This window comes from Lytechinus variegatus, chromosome 4 (assembly GCF_018143015.1).
Source record: "Lytechinus variegatus isolate NC3 chromosome 4, Lvar_3.0, whole genome shotgun sequence".
NCBI classification, from domain to species: Eukaryota; Metazoa; Echinodermata; class Echinoidea; order Temnopleuroida; family Toxopneustidae; genus Lytechinus; species Lytechinus variegatus.
In genome coordinates this window covers 38,986,408-39,010,315 of record NC_054743.1, presented here as the reverse complement: position 1 = coordinate 39,010,315, position 23,908 = coordinate 38,986,408, and the positions used below count along the sequence as shown (strand labels likewise).

The window sequence follows — 23,908 nt, the reverse complement described above, 5'->3', positions numbered from 1 at the left end:
TAAAGTGAAAGATATGGTATTAAACTGTTAAGTGACAGAACCAGACCATTGGTTATTCAACCTAGCTCAACCAATAATAAGCTGATTAAATTAAGCACCTTTTGTAGTAGGCTAATATTCTTGTCAGTCTGGGCTGGTGTTTTTTGTACAATTGTGTAATGAACTACAAAAATAGAGTTTATTTCCCCAATTAAGGACGAACATATCATTTGAATTTCATAGCATTGAATGAAATGAAAGATTAATGAAATAAGAAGAAGAGGACAATGTAATCAGCACTCTTTGTGAAGAATTAGGTACATGTATAACTGCTAGAATGAAATATAGTCACAAAGAATAACATTCAGAGCAGAGTCAGAAAAATACTCGTTGGGCAGAGTAAAAAAAGCAAAACTTAAGGGAGGAATCGGAAAGGATAAAAGGGAAATTTGCCGGTACATGTATACTCAAACAGGTTGATCATAAAAGCTCTTAAGATAAAACAGATTGATCATAAAAGGTCTTGAGATCAAGCAGGTTGATCATAAAAGGTCTTCAGATCAAACTTACGGGTGGTCTTCTCCCATGACTTGTTTTCTGTACTGTTTTCTGAAAGGTTTCATCTTGCTCAAGGTTCTGTAGCAGGAAAAAAAAATTTATTTATTCATTATCAATTTGGCAATTACAATATACAATAAAATTTAAACAAAATATAAGCAGAGCAGTAGATGGGTACATGTAGCTTAGCTGCCTGCATATGGGAAAAGCTAACTTGATAACTGTGACTCGAGGGTCTCCCTCCCCGACCAAGCTACATGTACCCAGAATTGGTCTGTAATAATGATAATTGATAGAACATTGAAAGGAAGATAAATACACTGATAAACAACTAATAAATTTAAATTCATAAACTTTATTTCAAGTAATATATACTCTATGTATGAAAAAAGGTGTTCCTAACTTCAGTCAGGCATGATCATTTACATGTACAACATCGCCACCTAAAAGAAACAGTCACAGATGGTTTTCTGAAAACTGTTACAAGTACTGTTAAAAGGTTTGTAAAGATTATCCTACATTTTTGGTTGCAAATCATGTATTCTGAGAAGTTTAAAAGTGAGTTACAAGTCAATCAAGCCACATCCACAACAACATTAATTAGCATCCAATTAGAAATCATGTCCAAACTTCTTTTCCTTCCTTACCTCTGTGTCAAAAAATGGATTGTATTCATTGTAGCCAGAGTACATCTCATCGTCATCCTCTCCAGCAAGATGCAGGTTTTGCATTGCCATTTTGTTCTTATATCACCGTCTCCGACTACGGAAGTAAGAAAAGGAAATTTATGGCACACTAATAAATGAGAAGTCAATCAAATACACCACCAGCTTCCGCACCTCACAACCCAGGCTCCATGCATGTAAATCAGTAGAAGAGATCATATGCTAAAACTCCCTGGCCCGTATTCTAATGTAAGGTTTAACTTAAACTCAGGTTTAAAGTTGTGGTTAAAGTATGGGAAGCCAGAAGTATCAAAGTGTTTATGAAGTTGTATGTTTCTTACGTTTACTGTGCTCTTTCCTGATTCATCGATGGTGAAGTCAATCATCTATCTATAATTCCTAGACAATTATGAATGATTTGAGAGCCAAGTGAGCTGAAGAATATCTCTATTGTTAGTGATTTATGTAACAATTGGCTTCCCATACTTAAACCACAACTTTAAACCTGAGTTTAAGTTAAACCTGCTATCAGAATACCGGCCCCTGTACCTGAAGCAACGATTGATGCATACAAATATCCCTGTACCATTCGCATCTGGAAAAAACTACCAGCTACAGCAGTTACTGCCCCAGCAGTTGCTGTCTTCCAGGGGGCTACCCCTCCAGTCATCAGAGGGTTACAGCCTCCTGTAGGTTCCAGGAAGCTTAAGCACTGGAAACATGGTTTTTACTTGCACTTCATCATTCTTATTGTAAATAAAATTCGAATAAATTGTTTGCACCAATACCTCCTGTCAAAGCACATCCCATCCCAGTTTAGCTTGGAATAGCTGCTTAAGGGATTACTACTTCCAGGTCCAAGGTTCAAGAAACTTCCCTTCATAGACCCTACAGTCAGATAAGTGATCGCACAAGCAGACCACAGAATGTAAAAACTATAATGGCTGAAAATAAGTTTTAAATGCCTAAATTCTAAAAAGCGGCATCCCTGCTAGTTCAGTCTCAGTAAGTAGTTTTAAGCATTTTCTTTTTTTTTTCATTCCATTGAACAATTTCACATCAGTTAACCAAAAGTCAATTTCATGAAATTTGGACACCCTGCAATGAATTGAAAGTTAGATCCTGTACAACAGTTGCGAAAAATTTTCACCAAGCCATTTTTTGTAAAAAATTGACCCCTTACAACTTAGCTCTAGATTTATTTTCATAGTTGGCTATAAAATTGTAAATTTTCACTTTCAGGCTGGGACTTTTCTACAACTTAGAGTGCTCTCTTTCAGATGATGTCATATGATTTAGAATACAGGAATTCAAAACCAGGATTGTTTCGAAAATGAGCAAAATATATCAGTGATCTTAGATTATGGGCAAATGATTGGGAAAACCATGAACATTTAAAAAGAAATAATAGCATACATTATTATCCCAATATTTTTTTTCTCTGTAAAATTTTGTGCAGGTTTGTAAAAAACTAAAAAAAGAAACATTCAAATTCAATCCTACATGTACATGTAAAACATATGGGGAACTTGGTCGCCGAGCGAAGTGCGTCATTATATCTCTCACTACGCACGACCGTGCGTGCGACCATGTCCCCCAGAAACCCTCCACACACGCAGACCATCCCGACATATACGACGCCATTCTTACTTCAACACCTGTACCCTCGACTACTCTCGATCTCGCAGAGTCAAGTTCACACGACAGACTGAATATACTAAGTTTATGCACCAAGTACTTTGAGCTCCATTGCAGCCATCCTACATAGACAATTCAAGTATTCCACCCGTTAGAAGGACTGACCCAGGACTTAAGTTGAGTATAATCCCATCTCGGTAATCCAGCTAATCCATATAGTTAGGTTACTATTAACAATTGGACTCAATGACTGTCTTACCCTATTTTGCACATTGTCACATATCTAAAAAAGTAATTAATATCTTAAAAATATGATAAATCCTACAGAATGTGCGAACTAGTGAAATTCCCCATATTACTTGAAGATTAGAATATTGGCAAAACATCCACAAAACACTGGCAAACATATCTTTTGCGTCCATTTTGAGAAAATCCAAACTTCTCGACAAGCATCATGCAAACACCATTTTGCGAGCAGACGACAGCAAACAGCTAACACGTAACATTACTAACAGGTAGATTTAAGTGAAATAAGATTTTAACCTCCATCTGATTATTTTGCATTTGTCTACTTTAGACCCTAGATCTATTTCTCTTTTAAAGGCTTTGGCTTTGCAAAACGATTGTGTGCAAATGAAGGTCACACTTTTTAATGACACCTTCAAATTAAGCCAAGCACACATTAGTCGATCGCTGTAATTGAGATCGTGATACAAATAATACCAGCGAAACCCTTATTGCTTGACCTAATTTCTAATTCCGTCACGCTGGATGATTTCGACTTTTTTGACACTTGTGATGTAGTAAGGATCTTGCCTCAATTCAATTTATATTAGCCTCATGTTTATTCAATATTTTTAACATTAGGATTTTAATTAATTTTGTGTGAACTGTACCAGTACGTTTAACAAAGTTAGAACTTGAATTTTTGAAAACTGAAAAGTGCCCAATAAAATATAGCAATGCCAAATTATGGTCACCCCAAGTCCAAAGAGAGAGCATGAGTCAGACTCAGACCAGTCGCGTAATAAAAAAAGAAGCAAATTTCAACTTGGCCCGGGCCAAAAAAGCCCAGCCAAACAGGCAAAAAACAGTGAGGCACACGGCCAATAGGGGAGACAATCTCCCACGTTGGAGACTTGCTTTGTAAAAGGACAAAAGAAACAACACAAACAAAAGCATGATTTTTTCCACCCGAAATTTTGTCTGAGGTCAGAAGCCCATTTGTTTTGTGTGTGATTGACAACAAAAATCCTTATCAAAACAAAAGTAGATGGTGAATTTTTAAAGTAGACGGTGAAAAGGGGTAATTTTTCATGAGGAATCTGCTTATCACATTTTTATTTGCCGCCAAGGTAATCCTTTTGCAGCAAATGTAAACAATTGAATTGGTCTCCAACATTGGAGACTGTAATTGGATACCCAAATTCTTTACAAAAGTCTCTGATATTGGAGATAATCTCCCACATTGGAGACAGTCTCCAATATTGGCTGTGCGCCTCTACTCTAGTGACTAGTCTAGGCCTGCTAGGCTAGGGCCTGCTGAAATTTTGAAAAAAGGTGAATTTACTATAATTTAGGGGATTAAAAAAATCAGCATTATTTGGGAGACATGGTGCTGACACTGACAGAGAGACGTGATGATGGCAGACATGATAGTGCAGATGTAGATGAGGCATACAATACGTCTAAAGGAAAATCAATGAGAAGCAACGTTAAAATTCTTTCAAAGCGACACGAAACGCTACCGAGCAAGCGACCGCGAGGGTGCCGGCGTGCCTCGGGTCAACTGTCTTCAACAATCCGCTGGCGATCAGCGTCACCGGTGGGCATGGAAACACGAAATGTGTGAAGTTTGTTAACCAATATATCTATGCCTATGCGCATTTTCATTTATATGACCTAAACATAACTTATATAAAAGTCGAAATAGTTCAATCAATAACATATGAAACTTGAAAAGTGACCCAACATACCAACTAGTAAATTTTGAGAGTAGCACTCGATATTTTCGTTGAAAGTATTTTTACCCAAGATGCTTTGCGGTTTACGGAGCAAAGACCGGATATAACAAGACATCTCACTTCATTCAGTATATGGGATACCACCGTAAGCCTTCGTGCCCATGATGATGTTTTACTTTTCCGGATTTAGAAAAAAGATCAAAATCGGATATAAAATAAGAAAGTTATGACAATTTAAAGTTTCACTTATTTTCACAAAACAGTTACACTATGCAAAACAAAAATAGGCCGATTAAAGTTGATTTTTGTTTGTTTCTCTAGAAGGACGGTCAACTAGCTCGGGTATCAGAAATCATTTCCTATAGTAGATTTTTAAACAATATAAATATTTGATAACCCTTTTAAATATTGCGAGCGCGAGAAAAAGTTTTTGGAGATTTTTTTATGTATTTTGTCCTGAAAATTGAACATTCTGGGCAATGATTGTGATCCTGAACAAGACGCTATATATACTGCGAGTGCGAAGCGCGAGCAGAAATTTTTAATAATCATTCTGGCCTGATCTAATATAACGACTGTTTGCAGTTAGCCACGAAGACGATAGATATTTAAACAGTTAAATAATGCGAGCGTGAATCGCGAGCTAAAAATGACATTGCGACCCCAAAAAAAAAAAAAAAATCGCCGCACTTTTTAATGAAACAATCACGAGCGCGAAGGGTGAGCGGAAAAAAGTGACTTTTCAGACCTAAAAAAACGAGACACTCTATTCATGTTTTGTAAATCATAAAAAACGATGGATGGGTATTCTCATCTGAAAATGGATAATTTAAAAACATTTTGACTGACGAATAAGCTGCGTATCTTAAACATGCATGTGCGTTTTTTTTTTAAAGATTTAGACCTAGAATCTGGGCATTTATACATTTCTTTTTAATCATTTCATTTGATTTATTGATTTCCGTTTCACAATGTTGTACATAATAATAAACATAAAATAACAAGACATAATATCATATATAACACAATTAGGCCTATTACAGATTTGATAAATACAGGAAACTGGACAAAGCACTTTTGTAATCATCATGATAGATATATAGGATGCATGGGTTGGCTGTCGGCACGCTGTCCTGTCGAGTTCATACGAGTTACCATAAAATTAAACATAAATAGCAATTCGTTTCGTTTAATTCCATTTTCAACAATAACAGTTGGTTTTGTAAATTTTGACATATAAATAACAAAACATATTTCAAGTATCCCTGTACAAAAATTAGATTCAAGATTGGTTGGAAATGGAGGAGGCTGCTAAAAATGCGGAGCTTGTGTGCAGCCTCCTATATATTCTTACATATATAATAGTTACATAACATATACAAATTAAATAGCCTTTAATAAATACAATTATAGTGACATGATTTTTTTTTGTAATTTCCAGGCAAGCCTCATTCTCTCTCCTTGTTTTTTTTTTCACTCGTCTCACCGTCTATTCTCTCTTTTCTCCCTTTTTTCTCTTTTTTCCCCCTTTTTTCTCTTTCTTCCCCCTTTTTCTCCCCCTTTTTTACTTCCGAGAGCTCTGTATGCGTTTACTGTGAGCAAGCTTATAATTCAAGTCATTCTTTTTATCTGATTCATTCTTCATCAACCCTTTAGTTTTGTAAACATGAATTCGGTCTCCAGATAAAGCGAGAGTTCATTTCGCATATTCCGCGGTATAATTAAAGTGATGTTTGCTTTTTGCAAATTTACATTCTCTGATTTCTCTCCATATTATCTGATTCACTTTTCATCGACCATTGGTTTGCTTAATTTTCTTTAGTTTCGTTTTCTGCATTCATTTTCTCTCTTTTTTTTCCCGCTTTTTTGCGCTGCCAAAATTCCATTTGCCGCTTTCATAATTAATATTTCCGTGATCCGGACCCGCCTATTTCGGTAGGCATAGCCATTTTAACATAGGAGGAATCAAGGGCTTTCGGCTCTCTAGTAACGAATCACAATGAGAATACTTTCATATTTTTTTATTTCTTCTCTTTCACGTTCTCTCGTTCTGCCCAATTTGTTAAAGGACAAGTCCACAAAAAAACTTGATTTGAATAAAGAGAGAAAAATTCAACAAGAATAACACGGAAATTTCATCAAAATTGGATGTAAAATAAGAAAGTTATGGCATTTCAAAGTTTCGCTTCATTTCACAAAACAGTTAGATGCACATCTCGGCCGATATGCAAAATGAGGAACTGATGACATCACTTACTCACTATATTTCTTTTGTATTTTATTATATGAGCTATGAAATATTTATATTTTCTCGTCATTGTCATGTAAAATGAAGTTTCATTCCTCCCTGAACACGTGGAATTCCATTGTTTTAACACTTTGTGCTTCAGGCAAGGTTGTCCTAATTAATCGTCAAATTTTTAAAAATTGAATTATTGTATAATTCAAACAATAAAAAACAAATCGTGAGTGAGTGACATCATTAACTCTCTCATTTGCATATAACTTGCTCGTTCATATAACTATTTTGTTGAAAATAAGCGAAACTTTAAAATGTCATATGCATAACCGTCTTATTTTACATCCGATTTTGGTGAATTTTTCATCATTGTGCTTGTCTGATTTTTCTCTATTGATTCAAATCAACATTTTTCTGAGGTGGACTTGATCTTTAATTCTTCCTCATTTTTTCCCCGGAATTATTTTCTCTCCGTTCGATTCCCGGCCAATCATTCTCTCGATCGATTTGTCGTTTCACTGATCGTTTTCCTTCATGAATATTAATTTCTTCATTAATTGCTGGGAGATGGGTGTAGCAATCAGTCAGTAGCGTAAGCAGGATTTTTGAAGGGGGGGGGGTATATATAGTCTGCTGTGCAAACCCTTTACTCGAGTTAAGGGTCTGAATTGCAGCTACGGGCATGCCTTGTGCCCTTGTGTAGGCCTACTGAATGCTAGGTCATTGTTGATCAAAGTGTCAATCAGGGTCTGTGCCTGCAGACTAAGGGGGAAGGGTCTTAATGAGGTCGTTTGTTCCCAAAAAAAATGGACAAGCAAAAAAAGTTTTGAAAAAAAATTAAGGGGGGGGGGGCTGCATACCACCTCCCTGCGTACAAGAAGGGTTCAACATTTTTAGGGGGGTTCAAACCTCTGTAACCCCCCCTGCGTATGCTGCTACGATCAGTGGCCAAGAGCATTTCCGGCCCCATTTTACTCTTTTGAACGGGGCAGCTAGCATGGCCGTTCTAAAATTAACTCTATTCTTTTCAGCTTGATTTTGATTTTTTTTTCACCCTTTGATTTGGCGTCTGTCCTTTTTTTCTCATTTTGATTTTCCATGGGAGGGGGAGCATCCCCATTACATCGATTTAATGGGAACAGGGGTGGGGTCCGGGGGTGGGGGCGTTTTGAGTGCGCAACATAATTCCTCCTGCAGCTGCCTAGGTCAGCTTAGCTCAAGACGGCCGCGCCGCGCCGGAGGATTGTGATATATCGTTATTTAGCGTCTTTGTCATCACACAAAACAAATCCCATGAAGCTAGTTGCGGAGTGGCTGTGCAGTGGTACCCGTGTAGACTGATGATAAATAGGCCTAACAAGTTAGGTGAGTCGATCAGTAAACATAATGATGCGCATTACGATGTTAAATGGCCTGAAGAAAAAAAGGCGAGGGAAGAGGATCGATAACTACTATAGTTAGTAAAATGCCGCAGAGAGGGAGTGATGGAGGAGCGAACGTTGACCCCCGGGCCCGGCCCCGCGGCCCCCAGTGGCAGTGGCGGGCATGGTGGGCGGGGCCGGGGCGGCTTGGTCTTAGCTCCATTCAGATGTAGGCCAGCTCACATTTTAATGTTAAAAGTTAGAGCGCTGTGAATGATACATATGATGAATCACTGCGCTTAAATACTCAGAGGCCAGACCTGGCGGTAAATCAAATGAATAAGGAAAAAGACCTTCCTTTCCTGACGTTCCTGAGACTAGTCTAGAATTAGCCAGGCGGCTTCTAGACTCGAGAGTAAAAATTATTTACTAACGTAAGGACTAAGGTTACTCTCAAAGGAAGCCTGGGGAGCGTTTCATGAAAGGACTTGTCGGACGTTTTATCCGACAAGTCCCATTTTATCCGACAGTTACCATAGTAACAGTGCCTCACAGCCAATCAGAGTCAGAGAAAGATGTCAGATCTGACAACTTGTCGGACAAAAATGTTGATGAAACACTCCCTGGTCTTCCTTCTCATTAACACACACGACGGAAGCCAAAACCTGAAACTTTCACCCCCGAGATTTCTACTTTCCTTAGAAAAGATCTTGCCCTAAATCATGTAAACTTCATTTCCGACATTTCTACGCTCGTTATTTTCTAAGGAAAGTAGAAATCTCGGGGGTGAAAGTTTCAGGTTTTTGCTTCCGTCGTGTGGGTCAATGAGAAGGAAGACCTGGCTTCGTATGAGGGGCAAGTCCAAGAATTCACGCGCGTTATTACGTATGGGACATTTCAGAGGCTTTAATGACCTGAAAATAGTGTTAATTGACTTCGATTAGATTGAATACCCTCATAGCTCATGATGGTAGACATCTAGGAGAAGAATAATCATGAAAAAAATGGTGACATGTAACCTTGACCTTTTAGAGAGAAAAGATGGGCCGTTACGTATGGGACGCAGAAAAGACGATTTTTAAAACATTTTTTTCAAGTTGAGAATTCTTTGAAAGTATTTCATTTGACAACTTGTAACTTAGTGTGATAGAAGTCACAATACTCTAGTATATCTAAGGCAAGTTTCATGTCATAAGCCAAATCCCTCTAATTACAAACTCTAAACAAATTAATGACATGTTATGTATGGGACATTTTGTCCCCATAGAGAACATACACAATTTTCCTCCATGATTAAAAAAATTGAAATAATTTAAAATATGGAAATAATAAAAGTTTCTGTCTTATAAAATGTTCTGTTGAGACATATTTGATATGACTGAAGAGGGAAATGAGCCATTTCAGGTAAAGGCACGACACTAAAAAAAAATTCTTGGTTTTCATGGTTTCATGAATTATGTATTTCTATTATTTTTTATTTTTTTCATATTTTTCCATTTTCACAATTTTTTCACTTCAATTGTTTTCATTAATCATTATTTATGACAAATTAGTCTTTAAAAACTAAAGAAAAGGTAAATAATCAATTTTTAGAGCACCCTAGAAATTTGTTTTTCTCCATTCACTTTGTACATAAATCTCCCCATTGACATTGTGTGTAAATGTCTGATACGTAACATGTCCCATACGTAACAATTTTTTAATTAACTTTTAATTAAAAAAGTAAACTCCATTTTTGAAACTTTTTGGGTATAACATTTTCATACTTTATAAATTGGAACTTCCGAGAGATGCAACAATACAAGTATTGTATTATGAGAAATAACTTAAAAAAACATCCTCAAAATGTTACGTATGGGACATTCCATCCTTGGACAAGACCTAATTTGCATAATTAATTAGATGACACCACTTTTTTTCCTCCAAAAGTAATAAGATGTTATGGGGTCCATGTCCCACCTATGACTAAATCTCACAAGTTTTGTTTTTATTTTCTATGAGTTTTCATAATTGTCCCATATGTAACGCCCATTTTACCAATTATGCAAATTAGGTGCCCCAAATTAGCTAAAATATGCATATTATCAAATTTTTCTCAATAAAATTTTAAAATTCAACATTTGGGCTTTCTTGCCCCACCAAAGATAACTTCTTAAATTAAAAATGAAATTTTGCCTTCTAGGGTGACTTTTTCTTGGACTTGCCCTGAGAGTAACCTTACGTTGGTAAATTTATGATTTTTACTCTCTAGAAGCCGCCTGGCTAGTCTGACTGCAGTCTGCACTGAGTGAAGTGAAACTGAAGTCTGATTGAAGGTAAACGTCGTAATCCTGGGTTTTAATTAATCAAGGTGCAAATTGCAGGACTACGAGCCTCTTTATTATTGATGATTGCATACAGTGACTTTTTCACATGTACATAGTGTTAAATTTCCATGGCTTAGCTAGCAGTTGTTCTGCCTTCATCATGGCCCTATGAGTTCTTCAATAATAAATCACTTCAGAGGATTTTTTTTTAAGCATTTAAAGGCCAAGTCCACCCCAGAAAAAATGTTGATTTGAATGAATAGTAAATAGATCAAACTAGCATAATGCTGAAAATTTCATCAAAATGTAAAATAGGAAAGTTATGGCATTTGAAGTTTTGTTTATTTTTCACAATGGGTATATGCATATCTCAGTGTCATGAAAAACAGTCAGTCGATGATGTCCATCACTCACTATTTCTTTTGCTTTTTACTGTTTGAGTTATACAATATTTCATATTTTACAGATGTGACATTAAGGACCAACTTGACTGAACCATATACATGTAGTATTGAACAAAGCTAATTCCACATGTTCATGGAGGAATTGTTTTTTCACTTGTCAATGAGGAGAATATTAGAATATCTCATATTTCATATAATGAAATACAAAAGAAATAGTGATTGGATGACATCATCAGTCTCCTCATTTGCTTACTGACCAGGATGTGCATACAACTGTTTTGTGAAATAAAGCGAAACTTTAAAATGTCATAACTTTCGTTTTTACATCCGATTTTGATGAAATTTTCAGTGTTATGCTTGCTGGATCTTTCACTCTTTTTGTTGGGGTGGACTTTTCCCTTAGAAATACTTTTCTATCCTCCTGAAGCAAGTTGGAGTCCAGTAGACTGAGAAGTTAGAGAAATGAATGACAATCAGGATAGATTAACTGCAATTAATCTCATTTTCTTTTAATTATACAGGGAGAGAGTAGGTGTTTCAATGTCAGTATGGCTGCAGCTAGAACTCTTCTAGATCTGCCAGATGAGCTTATTATAAAGATCTTGGACTGCCTTGATATACAATGTCTGGTTAGGTACGGTATGACTCCTTGTTTAATAAATAGATTCCCAATATTTGTATTTTGCTTCATCTCCATTTCCCCTTTGTTTTCTTCTTCATCAATCTATTCATTGAGTCAATTTTCACAAATTTTCAGTGAAATATTTATAACTGATTACCATTTCAAGTCTACTGGATGAATCATTCATTGGCTCCTTCGTCATACATGTACTCCCCTTCCAATTTTACAAGTTGACAATTCCTTTTGGTCATCTTCCTTTTTTGAGCCATCCTCTTTCTCATCCTTTTCTATCTCTCCTTAACTTGACCTTTTTCCCGAACTTTTCTTTTTTCTTATCCTCCTCCTCCTTTTCCACATCCTTTGCATGATAACTAGAAGAGTTCATCAATTATCATCTTCTTTCTCTTTCACTTTCTCTTCTGGAATATGAAGGAAAAACATGGGAAAACGGATCATGAATCGCAAACAAGATGTTGCATTGTAACATTGCAATGTCACCTCTTTCATTCTCTCAGTGAGAACACCATCTTTCTCCTTTGTCATGGCTACATAGCTCCTGGCAAATTAGTGATGACCATCATAGGATGATTGTGAAGAAACTAGTCATACAGGATGTATTTATTGAAATAACACTCATTCTCATAAGTGGATTAATTAACGTGATAGATGTCTATCTCTCATATCTTATTTTAACGCAGTCACAAGAGTTGAGAATTAATGAATCCACTCTTCAAATAGTGGACCCATGAATGAAATAGGATACTTAATTATGGCAACAGGCTTCATTGTGGTGCACTGTGACAAAGGCGTGCATAAGCATTGGGACTTTTTTTAATATACGTGGTAAATATGCATAATTTTTGTATACAGGAAATCTGCATAAACTGTGGGTTCAACCCAAGGGTTTTAAGAACCACCTTTGTGAATTCTGGCCAAAATTTTCATCACTGCATATGATGACTGGTGATTGGAGAACTACCCTTTGTCACATGACTGAAATTTGGCCAATCCTATTGCAAGATTCTCAGTATGTGGAATATAATTTCTTTTATTTTTGTTTTTCTCCTTGTACAGATGTGTGGCATGCACTTGCCAAAGGTTGAATCAGCTCTCGAATGCAGAGAACCTATGGAAGAAATTTTCAGACTTGTGTTGGTTGGACAAAGAGTGAGTTATTATTCTCACCCCCCCCCTTATTAATAAAGTATAAAAATGGTATTGAAACAGGGTACAGTTGGGCAGTCAGAAGGTCTGTTGCAAATTTTGTGGATAAAACTGCTTCCTCAGTTATCACCCAATGCCCAGGGGGCTTTACACATACATTAGTCTTGGTGCAAAGTCATGAAAGATGCATTCTCGTATTATGTCAGGTACTGCATTGCTATGGTAACAGCATATTATTGCAACAATTCCAGGAAAACATTGCAGAGCAAACTACCTCATTTTTTGGCAAAATGCTCATGGCACACATTGTCATGGATTGAAAGTAAAGATATTTTTTGAAAAATGTTAACAGGTGGGCTTACAGCGTTATCAATTCAACGTATTCCCCACATATGGCCACCGTAATAGGGAAGGGGGTATTATTTATCTCCAGTGGTATTTCTAGTTATTTTTTGAAGGGGCAATGATGAGAATGGTAAAGATGTTAATAGGTTTATTCGTGTATTCATAATCATCCAATTTTGGGATTATCAAATAGGCGTGTTCGTTTCTGGCTTTGATGTCATTAGAGTCCCATCTTCCTGCATTCAGATTAATTGCAGTTTTATAAAAAGAAATGGGAGAGGGCGTAAAAGGAGTTAATAATGATAGGCATTTATATAGCGCAATCTATTTGGAAAATTCTATTCCGAGGCGCATTATTATTATTATTATTACCCCAGCTTTAGCTCGAGCTGCCTTTCGGTGCTCCTGCATTCAAGGAATTAATCCTGCCAGGTACCCATTCACCTCACCTGGGTTGCGTGCAGCACGATGTGGATAAATTTCTTGCTGAAGGAAATTACGCCGTGGCTGGGATTTGAACCCACGACCCTGTGTTTCAGAGTCAGAAGACTAATCCACTGGGCCACAAAGTTACTTGTATGTCGGTCAGTGTCAACGATGCATTCAAAATTTCCCCATGATTTTTTATTCCTTTTCCCTCAGGAGAATGCATTCTTCAGATTCCTGGAAGGAGAATTTCCTGGAGTGGCACAGGAAATGGGGCAAGTACATAAGTTGTTATGCGAAGGTCAGGTCTGCTTGGAACAAGATTGAAAGTGCATTGGAGGCAAGAAGCCCAGGAACAAAATCATCTCTCAAAGGTAATCAATGTACATAAAAATATTAATAAATAATGATGAAGATGATGATGGTGATGATGGTGATTGTGATGATGATGATGGTGGTGATGATGATGATGCTGGTGATGATGATAATGAAGATAATGATGATGATAATGGTGATGATTATGATGATGATGGTTATGATGATGATGATGATAATGGTGATGATGATGTAGATGATATACAATAATAATACTAATATACAATCATTATTGTAATAATAGTACTCAGTTTTTCATAGAGATTGAATTAAGAAGCCTCTTATTCTGAAATATAAGATAAGTTGGCCAAAGGAAATGAAACAAGATAATGATATCATTCAAAGCTAATGATGTGAAAAAAAAATCTGCAATAACCTACAATTTATGCTCAATGAATCAGGAAAATTTAAGAATTTGCCTAAAGATTTCTGAATCCTTACTTTATTGTTAAATTGTGTGTATTGTGAATTGGAGCAGTTGTTGCTTGACTAAATTTCATGCCATGTCTTCAACAACAATCTGAGACACAAATAAGAAACTAAATTAGAAGCTACAGTATGTTCGATCTTGTCTTCTTTTACCAGGGCCGATAGACCAGAGTGAGCTAGATGCAATAGAAGCCATGATGGATCGCCCTTTGCCTCTAGAATTAGCTTGTTCCTATCTTATCCACAACGGCCAGGACGTCATTCCTGGGAGGGGATCTCTGCTGGGGAACCTAGAGGTCTACGACCATCACAGCATGGAGGTAGCGGTGCCTCTGGCATTCAATATCAAGAATGCCTTGCCAAAAATAGTGAGTTGTTATTTCTATAGGTATGGTCTATGACATACCTACGTGTTGATGTCCAGTTCTTAATAGGAATGAATCAATAGAAATTTTTAAACATTGGGGTTTTATTGCTGAAAGATGTGAATTTGTGTACACCAATGCAAATAGTGTTTTTTAGCCAAAATTCATTATAGTATCATTATTTTTACTTTAAAACCAATCAATTTCATCTTGTTTATGGTCAAAAGAAAGTCCAATTTTCATTGAAAAAAACAATTTAAAACAAAAAGAACATGAGAAATTTAGAAAACAATGAAATAAATAAGAAAATATATGTGATGTTAAATTTGTTTACAGTACATTTGATCAGATTCCTATTAAGAGTCTATGAACAAAAAAAATTTACGTATAAATTATTAATGAGATATTTTGCAGAATTTGATATTATAGTTTTGAAGATTATGCCATGGACAACGCATATGTGCCAATTCTTGTCGTGATCGACGGCCGAGATCATAAGGACCCCCCCCCCCCCCCCCGTTTTCTTAGGCGTCAAAATAGCCCAGTCTATTTAGGATTAAGATTTACCATGGATGTGAGATATCTATGGATTTTGAATCTATGTATATCAGTCTTTCCTGTATGATGTGAGCAGTGCATAACTCAGCCATATTCTCTCATTTATTTTTCATTAGTGAGATTGTATTGTAGCTATGAAAGTACACTCATTTATAAAATATTCCCTATCTGTAATCCAAATGTTTTTTTCCTGATAATACCATAGAGTATCTGTTTCTTCATATTCAGGGTATGTTAGCATTGAGTTGGTGCCCCTACACAAACTATGGTCAGGTTGTGTGCGTGAGTGAGAAAGTGGGTCTGCCTATAGGATGTGTCTACTATCTCACCCAGGTAAGTGATGCAAATCTTGGGGGTGTTACAATAGCGATGTGGTTACATGTAATATTTCCTAGCGATTGTAAATGTACATGTATATTTTGATCAAATACATAAGTTACGCTTACTGTGAAGTTGATCATATCTTATGTGTTACACAGAACCCAGGTACACTGTTTCTGTTTATGGTAACTCCCGTAGGAACTCGGCAGGACAGCGCTCTGCTGGTAAACGCCAAGCTGGTATATAACCAATGACCTAGGAAACATTTCACGTCTAGGTTAATCAGTCATAGTGGCTGAATTTATAGATGACAGAAATTGCTCTCGGGCCTTTTTTAATCAAAGTAAAGACAATGGCAAAGTAGGGATTTGAACTTACAACCTTGTGATTATGAGTCTAATGCTCTAACCACTGGACCACAGGACCCACGATGATGATGATGATGGGTTCTTGTATAGCACCTGTATACGCCTCAGCAGGGTACTCAGGGCGCTTGCTCAAAAATAGTTATTCACAAATCCCAAATATTTGGAAATCCGGCATTACCGTGATGTAACGTTCAGGAGGCATGTATATGTCCACTGCAAATAAAATTTAAGATTTGCAGATTTGTCAAAGTAATTATGAAGGATTACTGTAGCTTCTTGAATGCTGCAGTTATCATGTATTAGTGCCACTGTGAGAAAAGAAACACATCATTTACTATCTTTGTAAGAGTTTCTAACAGTAATGCATCATAATTATTTTGGCTTTAGCAGAACTATCCCCGGTTTCATCACCTGGGTTGAGTGCAGCAAAAAAGGAATTTTATATTTGCCCTAGGAAATTGACACAGTAACAGGAGATAAACCCCTGCATTGAAATACAAGACACCAATCAATGACACCTCCAAGGTTTTTATTTTATCGGTATGTTTCTTACTTTTACCTGTAGGTAAGGAGACAGAAGTTTGCAGGTTATTTTGTGGAGGCATCAAACTACATGGAATGGTTAGAGAAACTCGCTACCAAGCTTGGAGATCCAGAACTCATTGTTTCTTCATCCAAAATCACTAGGTCAGCTATGCTTGTTTGATTTCTGATCATTCAATTCATTGGCCCATATTCTGAAATCGGGTGTAACTTAAACTCAGGTTTAAAGTTGTGGTTTAAGTATGGATAGCCAATTGTTGCATAAATCACTAATGGTAGAGGCATCATATTTCAGCTCATTTGGCTCCCAAATCATTCATAATTGTCTAGGACTTAAAAAAGATGATTGTCTTCCCCATCAATGAATCAGGAAAGAGCACAGAAAACATAAGAAACATACAACTGAAAACAAAATTTTAACACTTTTGGCTTCCGATAATTTCAGCACAGAGTTAGACCATGGTCTAAGTTAAACCTGACTTCAGAATACGGGCCATTGGGTCTATATTTTGAAAAAGGGCAACATATTGAACCTTTTTATATTGGAAATAAAGGTTAGGATGGTAGTACTGGTTGATATTTGATTTCATTGTTAGTTGATTATTGCTTGCAAAATATTGCCAATATGTATTGCCAAGTCTGAAAATTCATTATATAAATTATGTTCATTATGAGCTACAGTTCTGTGAGAGCTGGGGAGGGAAATAAAATTGTTGCTTGCCGATGAAAAGCGGGCATTTTGGTACTGTAGTTCTGATTTGGTTTATAGCAATAGCGAATAGCATTTTTGTCAAATATTTATTAACTTTTCCATTTTAAGGACTTTATATCAGAGGCTTCCAATATTTCAATTCTTTTAAGATAATGTTTCTTTCCAATTATCGATAGGTTTTACCATGAACCATCATGTGTTGCCGTGACGAGAGATGTAAAGGTTACTGTGGCAACGTCGTTTGTACCAAGTCTCAGTCACATCTGGAAGAACAATAACATGAGGACTCTGTTTGCATATCGGATCTCCATGACGATGGATGAAAACGTACCAGCCGACAGTAAGTAGTGTTTCTAACAAGTGAAACTATTTTCTTTGAAGTCCTATTGTCATATGCGTACAATTTATCTGTTGCTGGTAATTTAAGCCATGTTCGGTTCTTGGAAAACAAAGGATAGTTAATGAGATTTTGCATTCTCTTCTACTTCTTGAGAAGCATTGTGGTCACTAGCGTACCTACGGGGGGGGGGGGGTACGCTACTGATTGTGGTCTAGTGGTTCTGACTTTCGCCTTTCAATCAAGAGGGATATGGGTTTAAATAGAAGCCATGGCATTAAGTTTCTTTCGCAAGGGATTTATTCACAGTTTGCTGCACTTACCCCAGATGAGGTAAATGGGGACATGGTAGGATTCATCCCTTGAAATTCTTGTGCATCGTAAAAGGTACTTGACCAATAGTTGATAGTGTGGCATTTTACGTAGCATAGGAAGAATATTATATTAGCGAAACAGCTCACTGACAGGTGACAAGAATCACCCTACTTCAAATCCCTTCACATTGGAAAGTTATGCGATTTGTTTTTGCTAAACCTCAGCGTCAGATTTGTGCGTGGTCCCATACCCTATTTTTATCGTTGGCTCTTTGGTTCATAAACCATTTGCCTAATTTTCTCCATCCAGGATCATGTAGATTACTGAGCCGGCATTGGGAGATAACTGATTCCCAGGGACAGTATCACGAGGTCAACGGTGAGGCGGTGATTGGTGAGTATATAATATACATGGTCGGCAAGGGTATGGGAATTTCCAGTTTGGCTATACCTGTTTCGTCTGACATCCACTTGAACACCACTTAGGTTATATGATTATATCAACTATGTACATAATAGGAAACAAGTTTTCATTTGACAAATATGAAAAGGTATAAGTAGACAAAGTGGAAATTAGATTAAATGAGTTTTAGACCAAACAGTAATTAGACCAAATTGATGGTAGACCAAGTGGGTTTAGCCATGATTGTGTTGGTTAATTTGATAATTAGACCATCTACAAGATGTTCAAACAAAATTGCACTTCTGCAAAAAAGTGGAACATATCAGGCCCCCCCAAAAAAAAAATTTTTTTTTTTTATTTTCGGCAGTCAGACTGCAGGTCCCAAGAAAGTGGCTTCTTTCATCCAAGTGATATTCATGACTTGAGTTGTTTTGCATATTTAATGAGCTTGATGCGGACCAAAACACCTCTCTTCATTCGGTCATTGCTGCTCTAATTGTGCATCGAATTTCATGAATTTGTTACCATTGTAAAGAAGAAGAATCATTCTTTCAGGTCATGTGTTTGGATTTATTCAAAGATTTTGTAATATAGGTTAAAATTTTGATCTAAAATATGCTACATAATAAATATTTTCACCTGACAAAAGCTGCTACTTTCACACTTTATTTATGTTTGAGCCCAAACGATTTTTATATCATGATAAAGCTGAATATGTATGCTTTGAAATGATATAGGTTTCAAAATAAGAAATGGTTTAATCGGGTCAAGATCACACTTTTCATTTGCCAAGTACATAAAGCAGTTTGAAAACAAGAATACTGCACTCTGATTGGTCAAAAAGACCACGCAGTGGCAAATTCCAATGGTTCCAGTGCCTGGGTTCGTGGGAAGGTCACACTTCCCATGTGGTAATCTCCTCAAATACCCCGTGCCTGTTGTTCTGTGAACCTCATCCAGCCCATCAGGACTCTGGATTTCATGCAAGTACAAAATTTCAGAAATCTTGTCTTGTACCTTGGTGGGAAAAGTGTGATCTTGACCCGATTAAAAGGTGCCGCATATCAAGAGTGGCATTGTGAGAAAGTACAGAAGTTCAACTTTATGGTGATATAGATATCATTGAGGCTCAAAATAAAAAGTTTTGCACAATTTGCAAAAGAAAACAGAGGAAGAAAATTCAGTTTTGAGGCACACTTTCAGGCCAGAAATTTACTTATTTAACAAAATATTGTATACAAAATAAATGACCAATATGAAAGAGTAACTTTTACTCTATCTGATGGTGCAATAATATTTCATTTAACTTGAGGTTAAAACAAGTAAATTCTTAGAGAAAGAAAATATCACGAATCACAAGATTTTGCAAGGAGGATTCAGCCACGAGATGATTTGGATGAATCTGGCCTTTTTGCTCATTAGCATAGGGACCTGTGGTCTGACTGTCGGGGGCTACTTTATGTGTCCAGCCTAAATCTGTTGCATTGAATAAGCTTTAACATTGCAGTTTTAAGGGCATTTTTTTATTCCAGGGCTCTTTTCAACATTTCGGGGGTAGAATTGCCCAGCCCCCCCCATGTAAATTTTTTCCCGTTCTCTATCCTATAGGACTATACCCTGTGATGAAGCCAGGGGCTAAGTTCTCATACTGCAGCTGGACACCACTCGATAGTGATGGCGGTTTCATGGAGGGTCATTTTACCTTTGTTAATCTTAAAACCGGTGAGTTGTTTGACTCTTTTTCATAATACTAGTTGGCATTATAAGCAGGAACTGGACAGTGTCTCACAAAATTTGGTTGGATAGTTTTTTTATCAACACTTGTCTCGCTTGCATAGCAGAACGAGACTATTTGTGCTGCTTTTCCGTTGATGGAGGTGGTGGCCATGTCATTAACATTGAAATCTTGACCAAGGCTAAGTTTTTGAAATATCATCATAACTAATTAAACCCTTCCATGTAGAGAGCAGGAAATTTTTCCCAATATTCGATCGCTGAATACCTTGAGGATTAGGATATCTTGAAAGAAAAATTCATATAATAACTTGATGTCAAATACATGTATGATGTTCGTTCCGCAAGAAGATATCCTTTTTTGCATTGAAGGCAAATAAAAAATTGTTAATTTTAGTAAATCTTTACTTTATCTTCCAAAGTACTTCTGACAATTACACAAAAATTGTTTGCATTGAAAGGTATTGACGTTATGACTGTCATTATCCAAGTGAGAACAAGGTATCAAATTTTAAAGGGGAATCCAGCCTTGACCATAAAATGTTGTGTTGGGAAGGCGAAAAATAAATTAAATAGAATGGCGAAAGTTTGAAAGAAATCGGACAAGCAATAAGAAAGTTATAGCTGCTTTAAAATTGAGATCACTAATAGAATGTAGATTTCAAATTGGCAACTGGGTAAGTAAATTATGACAAGGGGCAAGGACAACTTTCCCATAGGCCATGTACTTTATTATTAGGGATTTGTGGTTTTCTCCTAAGTACCCAATCCCCTGGGGCAGTAATCTAATTATAATCCAGGCACTATATTGTTTTATGTCCTCATGAACGAAAAAAACAATTTAAAATAAAACTTTTTGGAAAAATGACATTTTAGCCATAATATGTATTGGATTACATGGAAGAGTAGTCCTTTCCTTACATCACTATGACATCCCATATGCGGCCAATTTGAAGTCTCCATGGGTATAGTGATTACCAATATTTACAAATTTTAAAAATTCATAACTTTTTTGTTGTTTGTCCAATATTGATCAAACTTTCACCTATCGACTTGTCTGATTTTTCTTTTTCTTATAAAAGCAAGTTTTTATTTGGGTTGGATTCCCCTTTAAGTAAGGCAAAGAAGAAAATTGTTGATTTTTACTTATCCAAATTACTTGACATTTATGCAAAAATTGTTTGCATTTGAAGGTATTGAGCATGCCATCATCTGTTTTTTATCCAGGTGAGAACTTTGATGTGATATGTCCTCGCTTCAACTTCAAGTGCCCTGAGATCGTCCTGTCCAGTGGTGACATCGACGACGAGCAGTTTGAATCAGAAGACGATGTCGATGATGATGAATATTGAAGCATCCTCTCAAATGATGACAATAAAATCAATGGTGATGATTGTGATGTCATATTGAAATCTTTCAGAATTTTTATTAGACTGACTGGCTGATGTTGATGATGCTATTATAAAATCATATCGGAACTTGGATTGCTGAACAGTTGATTCAGTGGGGTGCTTATAATTATGTTTTGTTTATGTTTTGTTTATGTTAATTCAGTTAGGTTTTAAATTTTGTAGATTGTTTCAATACATGGAATAAACCCCAAGATCACAGGGCTATTGATATTAAACATTGAAATTTCTATACATGTTTTTTCACTAAGTGCAATACAGTACTGTTTGTATTAAAATTGTCAGATGCACAATTCTATATTGTATTATCAGTTAAATGTAAATAGTCACCGAGCCATGATATGAATAGGTGTTCATTGGGATTTGTTTTATATGTACAAATATTTTTCTTGTGAAAATCAGTATTTTTTCACTCTTACTGTAGAAATGACTGTGAAGTGATTATGAAGAGATCATGTACATGCTCAAAGGAATTGTATATGTATGGAAGATTTAACATGCAATGTACTTTAATGAGACGGCAAGATACTTTTATTTTGTCAAGCTAATATTAGCCTCTTCAAGTTGACTTTTTATCTTGACATGGTGATGTAAGGTTTCTTGTCAAATTGACTTCTAAAAACTTCTGTCATCTGTGCTATATTTCTAGCAAATCAACATCTATGAGTAGAATGATACTTGTCATGGCGACATAAGGTATTTTGCAGTATCATTGTGTAAACTTACAGTCACTACGGTTAATGGTTGGTGTTGGTTGGAACCTCTAAACTTCATTAATCATAAAAATCTTTTCATCTTTTATTCTTCGTTAGTTTGTTTCCCTTGTTAATTCAAGATAAATCAATGTTTACAAATTCTGTTGTGACCTCGACTCTCTCAATGACATATATATTATCATATATAATTGAGAAAAAAATAATTGTCATTTCGACAACCAGTTTGACACGCAGGGCATCATCAGGAAGGCCTAAATGTTTCTTCTTGACATGGACTTACATGTGCAGTGCAATCTGTCATAAATTTTGCTTGAAAACGTCATATTTCCAGTATTTTAGAGGTGCATTACTTCCTCTCCAATGTCCATAAAAGAAACATACATGTAGATTGTGCCCTTGGCACATGGGTCTTGGACCCTGCTCTTGTATTTTTCATTTTCCTCTAGATCAATCCTTGTTAGATCATCTGTGAGGTACAGTATATACATGCATCCTCTTTTTTGACAGCAACTTTGGCCTTCATCATCATCTGCATTTTTTCTTTGTGAAAGCAGGGGGCCGTTTCATAAAGCTGTTCGTAAGTTAAGAACGACTTTCAGACGACTGGTGAACCTTTTTTTATACACATAACCATCGCCTATGAATGTATCATTTACCACAAGAAAGGATCACCAATCATTCTTAAAGTCGCTCTTAAGAACAGCTTTATGAAACACACACCAGGTTGTCACAACTCCATGTATATGTCTTGGTCTATCTCCTTGTTTCCCAGCATAGGAAGCACTTTCCACTTTTATTTTGAGTTTGAACTTGGATTAAAGTATATCTTCCAGAGCCTTTGAACAATCTTCTATGGCATCCTTCACCTCATTCATCCCAACAACATATTAGCTAGCAGTCCTCCTTGTCTTACAGTGTATATTTGGTTTTCTTTCTCTATCTTTTCAAGGTGCTTCTCTAACTTTATTTTTTCCTTTCTAATGCGGTTATTCAGTGACCTTTAAATTGTAAAGTTTTTGGACCTCTTTGATGCTGTCTTGTATCTACCGTGATTACACGCTGCGCTGGCTAGCGGGACAGACCCGCCTTGTGGAGCAGACTTGGCCTGCGCATTATTCTGTGTCGCGTTTACACACCCCAGCTCGCAGATCAGACTCATCTTGTGGGACAAAAACACAAAAATCAGATAAAACATCACCGATACCTACAATGCTCTGTGAGCCACATTCTGTTTGCCCACGTATTTAAAGTATAGCCAGTAGCTTGATATCTAATTTTGTTCAAAACATTTTAGGAACATTACCATAAGAAGTCTTGTCTATCATCATTAAACCTTAGTAACCTAGTATTATTTTGTTATGATGGTACTTTGTATTAAGCATCTCTTCTGTTGCCTGCCCTGTGATCAATGGTGTACTTGACGGCCTATTGCCACATACTCATGCAAGATGTCAAAATATTTGAAAGTCTTCCTCCCTGCACCACTCTTCTTGTTGGCACCAAGGGGTTATATTAAACTTTCTTTTGAGGGCCTCATCCTTGTTCTAGATGGACAGAGATGCTAACTGAAAGCTCAAAAAATCCTGAAAACCCAGGCCGGGGGTCCAGGGGCCCGCCCAGGGCCCCTGGCGGGGTCAAGGGCGAAGCCCCCTG

General features: G+C 36.6%; 2 protein-coding genes across 3 annotated transcripts in view; one reads left to right on the top strand and one right to left on the bottom strand.

Moving 5' to 3' along the window:
- The window catches only part of LOC121414015 (intraflagellar transport protein 88 homolog), a 29,902-nt gene extending 28,594 nt beyond the window's left edge, over nt 1-1,308 (bottom strand). Inside the window, 2 exon segments of the mRNA XM_041607055.1 lie at nt 550-615; nt 1,185-1,308. Of these exon segments, the coding sequence (XP_041462989.1) occupies nt 550-615; nt 1,185-1,274 (156 nt within the window). The 5' untranslated portion in view covers nt 1,275-1,308.
- Nucleotides 1,309-8,350: 7,042 nt separating this feature from the next.
- Nucleotides 8,351-23,433, top strand: LOC121414013 (F-box only protein 3-like). Of its 2 annotated transcripts, none has more exons than XM_041607051.1 (11): nt 8,351-8,408; nt 11,636-11,748; nt 12,811-12,903; nt 13,888-14,045; nt 14,632-14,843; nt 15,627-15,731; nt 16,653-16,774; nt 17,519-17,682; nt 18,304-18,387; nt 20,005-20,118; nt 21,358-23,433. In XM_041607051.1, exons 2-11 carry the CDS (start codon nt 11,663-11,665, stop codon nt 21,480-21,482), a joined length of 1,263 nt encoding a protein of 420 aa, XP_041462985.1. In that variant the 5' UTR covers nt 8,351-8,408; nt 11,636-11,662; the 3' UTR covers nt 21,483-23,433. The 2 variants fall into 2 exon arrangements, with proteins under 2 accessions (XP_041462985.1, XP_041462986.1); XM_041607052.1 differs by lacking the exon at nt 8,351-8,408 and adding an exon at nt 10,656-10,719.
- Nucleotides 23,434-23,908: the final 475 nt, after the last annotated feature.

Bases quoted from the DNA above. Each gene is read 5' to 3' on its own strand.
- LOC121414013 (XM_041607051.1), top strand. From the start codon at position 11,663: ATGGCTGCAGCTAGAACTCTTCTAGATCTGCCAGATGAGCTTATTATA. The intron at 15,732-16,652 runs GTAAGTGATGCA...TTTTACCTGTAG, and splicing joins GTGTCTACTATCTCACCCAG to GTAAGGAGACAGAAGTTTGC. The intron at 18,388-20,004 runs GTGAGTATATAA...TCTATCCTATAG, and splicing joins CAACGGTGAGGCGGTGATTG to GACTATACCCTGTGATGAAG.